The sequence below is a fragment of the Neophocaena asiaeorientalis genome, unplaced genomic scaffold (assembly GCF_003031525.2).
Source record: "Neophocaena asiaeorientalis asiaeorientalis breed wild unplaced genomic scaffold, Neophocaena_asiaeorientalis_V1.1 scaffold264, whole genome shotgun sequence".
NCBI lineage: Eukaryota > Metazoa > Chordata > Mammalia > Artiodactyla > Phocoenidae > Neophocaena > Neophocaena asiaeorientalis.
Genome location: NW_020185332.1, coordinates 1,473,993 through 1,481,344, shown reverse-complemented (window position 1 = coordinate 1,481,344; position 7,352 = coordinate 1,473,993). Strand labels below are relative to the sequence as shown.

The following is a 7,352-nucleotide window of genomic DNA, read 5'->3' as shown; positions in this document are numbered from 1 at the left end:
CCCCCAAAAAAAAAAAAAAAAAAAAAAAAAAAAAAAAAGAGCTTCCCTTTATTCTGTTCTCTCATCAGGTGAGAGTGAATTGTCCATCAAGTTCATATCTTTATTAAGTGGACCTTGAAAGAAATAATTAAAATGAAAAACGTTTAAAGACATCACAAAAATAATGACAAAATTTACTGAATACTATCATCATTCTAGGCATTTTACATGCATTTAATCATGACAACATCCTATAACGCAGTGGTCCCCAACCTTTTTGGTACCAGGCACCAGTTTCGTGGAAGACAGTTTTTCCAGATGGGGGGTGGGTGGGGCGGGGCAGGGGATGGTTAAGGCGGTAATGTGAGCGATGGGGAGCGGCAGATGAAGCTTTGCTGGCTGCCCACTCCTCACCTCCTGCTGTGTGGCTGGGGGTGGGGGTTGGGGACCCCTGCTATAAGGTATAGATAATGAATCTATTTTTATTTTCTTTATTTAAAAAAATTTTTATTTATTTATTTTTGGCTGTGTTGGGTCTCCGTTGCTGTGCACGGGCTTTCTCTAGTTGCGGTGAGCGGGGGCTACTCTTTGTTGCGGTGTGCAGGCTTCTCATTGCAGTGGCTTCTCTTGTTGCGGAGCACAGGCTCTAGGTGTGTGGGCTTCAGTAGTTGTGGCAAGCGGGCTTCAGTAGTTGTGGCACACAGGCTTCAGTAGTTGTGGCTCACGGGCTCTAGAGCACAGGCTCAGTAGTTGTGGTGCACAGGCTTAGTTGCTCTGCGGCATGTGGGATCTTCCTGGACCAGGGCTTGAACCCGTGTCCCTTGCATTGGCAGGCGGATTCTTAACCACTGCGTCACCAGGGAAGCCCAATTAACCTATTTTTAAAATAAGGAAACTGAGGTACAAAACAATTAGGTCACTTTCCCAGGTCTTACACCTAGAAGTGGCAGAATCTAGATTTGAACCCAGTCAGTCAGACTCCAGGACTCAACCATTACTCTTCACTACCTATATAGCAATTCTTTAAATTTCAGAACTGCTGAACATCCAAGATCCTTAGTTTACTCATCTATAAGAAATCCAGTGCAATTAAAAAATGAAAAAAAAAAAAAGCTTTTGAGTCACTTAAAAAAATGTGAGATAGGGACTCCCCTGGTGGTCCAGTGGGTAAGACTCCATGCTCCCAACGCAGGGGACCTGGGTTCGACCTCTGGTCAGAGAACTAGATCCCACATTCATGCTGTAACTAAGAGTTCACATGCCGCAACTAAGAGTCCACACGCCAAAACTAAGAAGCCCACATGCTGCAACTGAGACTCTGCATTCCACAACTAAGGGTCTGCATGCTGCAACTGAAAGTTCACATGCTGCAACTAAGACCCGGTGCAGCCAAAATAAATAAATAAATAGATTTTTTTTAAAAAAGTGAGATAATAAATGATTTAACAAAATTTTATTATTTATATTTTAAAAAGCAAACTATACTGATCCTGGATTCCTAAACTGCCTAGCAACTATTAAACTGTTCATTTTAGTTCCACAAACACTTATTGACTGCTCACTATGGGCAAGGAACTGTGCTAGGTATTGTTGGAAATAGTAATAATTTAGAGATGTTGTCAGAAAGTAATTCTTTGGCGTATCACAGACAACACCTTTGGAAGGTAACACCTATCAATCAAGGTTTTAAAATGATTTCTTGGCATCTGTAAATCAAAGGCTATTTGTTGCGGAGGAAATATACTCCTGAATTACTCTAGAATAAGGATTTTATAAGGAAGCACTATTTTTCTTTTTTTTAAATTTATTTATTTTTGGCTGTGTTGGGTCTTCATTGCTGCATGTGGGGTTTCTCTAGTTGCAGCAAGCGGTGGCTACTCTTTGTGGTGGTGCGTGGGTTTCTTGCAGTGGCTTTTCTCATTGCGTAGCACGGGCTCTAGGTGCATGGGCTCAACAGTAGCTGTGGCTTGCAGGCTCAGTAGTTGTGCCGCATGGGCTTAGTTTTTCCACGGTATGTGGGATCTTCTCGGACCAGGGCTCAAACCCGTGTCCCTTGCATTGGTAGGCAGATTCTTAATCACTGAGCCACCAGGGAAGTCCCTGGAAGGACTGTTTTTCATCTCAAGTTTTATAGAAAAGTAGAAAAGTGTTGAACCTAAAGATCCTGAACTTTAGGGGACAGGGCACTACATCCTGAGATGCTCCCCTCCCACAGAGAATTCCAGAAAACCTAAAGAGGAGGCTACAGCAACAACTCACAGCTCTAACTCATAGCTCTACCAAAGGCAGAAGGCCTACTGGTTATGAATCCTTGTTTTACAGTTTTACTCAGATATTATACCCATAGACTTATCTTTAAATAATTCCAGTTCTAAATATTCAGTGTAATATGATAATACTGTTTTCCTTCCTATAAATTGGGCCCGGTACATACAATAACTCATTCCTTTTTGTACCTGTAGGGTGTTATAATCTCTTGTGAAGGGAACCATCAATTCCCAGAGTGATGAAAAAACCACCAGAGCTGTAAACTCAAGCTTGTAATTTGTGGCCATGTGTTCAAACAGCATTGTCAAACCATGGGCTGCCAGGTGCTTGCGCTGATACTCCTCGGACCCCTCAATAGACACAGGTCGGGTCATGGAAAGGGATACGTCCATTACCACCACTGTAGGCATGATGAAAGTGATCCCAGTGTTCCCAGTCAGAATGTAAACAGATAGCTATAGATAGAGAAATGCTGTAGAAAATAAATATGATTAGGTCTTGCATGTCATGGAGAGAAAAAAGTATTTTTTTAATCATAATTTTAACCTAACTTTCCAGAAATAAGTGAAGGCAAACCCCATCTAAGTTGAGGTGAGGACAAATCTGCAGGGAATTCAGTGGGAGAGAAGCAAGCAGCTTAGTTCACTGTGAGGACCACTCCTAGAATCACCCACTAAATGGCCATAAATCAAGGACCATCTTAAATGTTTCTAGTAAAAACAAAATAAAACAAAATATTAAATTCAGGGAGCTCTTGAGTTGAATACTTTCAAATCTTACACAACTTAATATAACAAACACTCCTACATCACCTCTCTGACACTTAATTTACTAAAGAACATTTCTAGTTGTCTTATGGTGGTACTTTTTGACAATCAACCATTCTTTTTGGGCACCTTCACTATCTTACTCAATACAGCAGTATTTGGGCAAGTGTTTGCTGAATTATCTTGTTGCCTAATGTCCTTTTTTAAAAAATTAAAATGAACGCAAAATATAAAAAGAAAAAGTCGGGCTTCCCTGGTGGCACAGTAGTTAAGAATCTGCCTGCCAATGGAGGGGACACAGGTTCGAGCCCTGGTCCGGGAAGATCCCACATGCCGCAGAGCAACTAAGCCTGTGCACCACAACTACTGAGCCTGTGCTCTAGAGCCCATGAGCCACACATACTGAGCCCAGGTGCCACAACTACTGAAGCCCATGCGCCTACAGCCCGTGCTCCGCAACAAGAGAAGCCACCGCAATGAGAAGCCCGCGCACCGCAACGAAGAGTAGCCCCCACGGGCCGAAACGAGAGAAAAGCCTGCACACAGCAACGAAGACCCAACGCAACCAAAAATAAATAAATAAAATAATAAAATAAAATAAAATTAATTAATTAAAAAAAAGAAAAGGCTAGTAAAGTCATAGTCCAAATTAGACAAAGCTGGAAATCATTAAGCATGACAAAAACAACAAACTGCTAGCCTCAGTAGTACTCACTGCAGATAAACAAGGCAACAGCTCTTTAACTATGAAGGAAAAGAGCAAAATTAAAGAACATGTATGACAGCTGGCAGTATCTCATGAAACTGTATAAAAGTCAAAATGTATAAGAAATGGAGAAAACAAAGAGCTTTTTAAAATTATGGATTGAGAATTAGCATGAAGAAAACATTTCTGTGCTCAAAAATAAAGAAAAAAGTTCCCAGATATACAGATCTGCTCTTGCTGCTGCTGCTACTCTATTATTAAGCAAACTATAGTCTACTCACACAATTAAATATCATATAGCTATAAATAAATGATACATATACAGATATCAGAAATATTTATATAGGTATTAGTAACTGAGAAAAGCAGGTCACAGGCCTGTATGTATACACCGATTACAACTTCATAAAAATCATACTGCATATATACAATTTTTCATATATACAATTTTGCATATATACAATTAGAGAACACTCAGGATGGACATAAACAAGTTAGAAATTTAATGTTCACTAATTTCTTTTTTTGGAACTTACTTCAAAACACTTAACAGTGGCCAGAGGGCTTGTTTTAGTACAGTGTCCAACTGCAAACATGTGCTATTCTAAAATTCCATTTGTAAGTAGGCTGTTGGGAACTCTGAGCATATTGCCTCACAGAAACAATGTTATAAATGGGGATCAGGGACTCATGTCAAGTAGGAAAAGCCTTTTTACCACATAATGGCCTTTCAAATACAAATGCCTCATGTATACAACATCGATAAAGACTAAAGGAGATATATAAATTACTCTTCCAGACTCCTTTCCAAAATGTTTAACCATTTTGATAGAAATAAACTAAAACGTGGGATTCCCTGGCGGTGCAGTGGTTAAGAATCCGCCTGCCAATGCAGGGGACACGGATTCGAGGCCTGGTCTGGGAAGATCCCACATGCCGCGGAGTAACTAAGCCCGCGCACCGTAACTACTGAGCCTGCGCTCTAGAGCTCGCGAGCCACAGCTACTGAGCCCACATGCCACAACTACTGAAGCCCGCACACCTAGAGTCCGTGCTCCACAACAAGAAGCCACCGCAATGAGAAGCTTGCGCACCGCAACCAGTGGCCCCACTCTTCACAACCAGAGAAAAGCCGACGCACAGCAACGAAGACCCAACGCAGCCAAAAATAAATAAAAAAAAATTTTTTTTAAAAAAAAACAAGGGGCTTCCCTGGTGGCGCAGTGGTTGAGAGTCTGCCTGCCGATGCACGGGACACAGGTTCGTGCCCCGGTCTGGGCAGATCCCACGTGCCGCTGAGCAGCTGGGCCCGTGAGCCATGGCCGCTGAGCCTGCGCGTCCGGAGCCTGTGCTCCGCAACGGGAGAGGCCACAACAGTGAGAGGCCCGCGGACCGCAAAACAAAACAAAAAAAAAACCCAAAATGTGCATCCTTATTCTGTGCCTCATTAAGCACAGCATGTTAAACATAATTCACTCTTAGCATCACAACTCTGAACACCAATACTGCCCAGCACGCTGCTGCCCTCATGTTTTAATTTATACCAGCGTTCTCCCAAGTGTGTGCTGCACAACACTGCCCTGGAGGGATGCGCCAAGAAAAATGAGTTCAGGTCTTATTAAAGACACTGAGAAGCTCTGTAGCAAAGAATCCAGTTTGTTAACTCTGTGTTTCCCATTTAACCCTTCTCTGACCATTAGTTGATGCCATGGAACAAGTATATAGAACATACCCAGAAACACTGCCTTGTACTCAAGGGATCCAGGCTGTTGTGTTCTGTTTTGGTGCCTCCTCTTTGTAACTAAGTTTTGGACCATCATTTTGCATCCCACTTTTCTCTGTAATCATCCTCCCTCTTTCCGATTTGTTGCTTTTTGGCTACTATGAGCTGGAAAGCCAGGTAATCCAGCTTGCTAAAACTGTGTCCGAAGTCAAAGTTAACAAGCTCTGAGAGCCTGTGAGTTTCTTCTGCTGTCACGTGCATGTGCTTAGGCATTATCAACTTGGTGCTATTTCATCTACTCAGTCTTTCCAGACCCTTTCTGGGTCTCAGCTGTGTTGTTCGAGAAGTGAGGTCCTGTGCAATACTGGTTCAACTACACTACATTAGACGATAAGCTCAACAAGAGCAGGGACAGTGTGAGATTCTGCCCACCAATGTCTCCTCAGAACCTATCACAGCAGTGGGTACACAGTATGTACTTGACAAATGCTTGATAATGACAAGTAAACTACCTCTCAGCACCAGATGTAACATTAATTTTTTGGCAAGACACATTACAAATTTTAACTCTGGACACCAGAAACACACTTCCTCCTCTCCTCGTTCAAACAGAGATATCAGGAACTCCTATGCCTCTACCCACGTATAGAGTTTATCCAGCTCCTATGGTATTCCCATTCAGGCACAGAGGTCTTTACGTTACTGAAAGCTGGGGATGCGGAGTACTGGCCTCATCTCTTAGGAGAATGAGAATCAGGATACACAGATTTAGATCATATATAAGAAAGCATTTCCAGCTCATGAAATCTGCTGTAACACTGGAATGGGTGACCATAGCTGGCAGGCTTGCATTCTGGGAAGACACTTATGGAGCTGGCTCTTTCTTCAGACTGATGCATTTGTGTCCACCCCCAAACACACCTTCCTAACAATGGCAAAGTCATGGGAAACCAATTTAGAACTCCGGTTGTCAGCACAGAAGTAAAAGATGGATGGATGTTCTTGAAGGATGGTTCACTCAAGTAGCCTAGGCCTGATTAAAAAAAAAAAAAATCCCTGCCCACACAGTCCAGCAATTTTGTGAAAACACCATGTTACTTCTCTCTTGGGTTGATTCTTACCCTAAGGTCCTCCACCCCACCCCCACAGCCTTCTCGTAAGTACAGTTTACAAACAATGCTTAAGACAACTGGTGGTCTTCTTTTCTCAAGAACAGTCCACTCCTGAGAATAGCCCTTAGCCCCTTGATTTGGTCATCTCCATTAGCTACACATTTATAATTCTTCCCAGGAGACAATTAGCTCGTTCATAAAGAAGTGATTCTGAGGAGTATCGCTCTTAAAGCGTGATTCCACTCGAATTTCTAGGGATCCGCTAACCTACTCTTAAGTTTGTCTGTTGGCCTCACATCTCTTGCCCGGATGAGTCCCCTCCACCGTTCTCGTTACAACTTCACCTCTAAAGTGCCAACCTGTAAACACAGAACTCCTGCATTTGGATCGCGTCTGCCTGGGGATGTATTTTTACCTTAAAATCAGTCAAAAATCTTTAAGATCTGGAAGTCTCTTATGGGAAGAGGAGGCGAAGGGGGTCTGGGTAAGGGGCCGACATCGTGGTGCTTGTGCGGAGCTCTGGCGCGGCAGAGCGAAGGGAGAACGAAGGCAGTGGCCCGGAACTGGCGCCGCAGAGACGGCGCGGGGCGGCCACCTCGGCGGCGGAAAGGCCGGGCGTCGGCCCCGCGTTGTTCCCCGCCGCCGACCCCTTCTCCTGCAGCTCCAACAAGCAATCCAAGACAGCCTACGGTCTCCAGCGCCCTCTACTCACCCCGCGCCCATCACCGGTACGGTCCGTCACCAAATCCCTTCCGCCAGCGCGCCGCAGCCGGAAGTATATGGCCGCGCGACGAAAC

At 43.6% G+C, this 7,352-nt stretch overlaps 1 protein-coding gene across 6 annotated transcripts in view; it reads right to left on the bottom strand.

Annotated features, from left to right (window-relative positions):
• Window positions 1-7,352, bottom strand: part of INTS14 (integrator complex subunit 14) — a 35,748-nt gene extending 28,396 nt beyond the window's left edge. For 2 of the 6 annotated variants that reach the window (XM_024735284.1, XM_024735286.1), the window contains exons 1-2: window positions 7,268-7,352; window positions 2,436-2,719 (exon numbers count right to left, since the gene is read on the bottom strand). In XM_024735284.1, the coding sequence (XP_024591052.1) occupies window positions 2,436-2,657 (222 nt within the window). In that variant the 5' untranslated portion in view covers window positions 2,658-2,719; window positions 7,268-7,352. The other 4 variants (XM_024735285.1, XM_024735289.1, XM_024735287.1 and 1 more) reach the window with 4 other exon arrangements.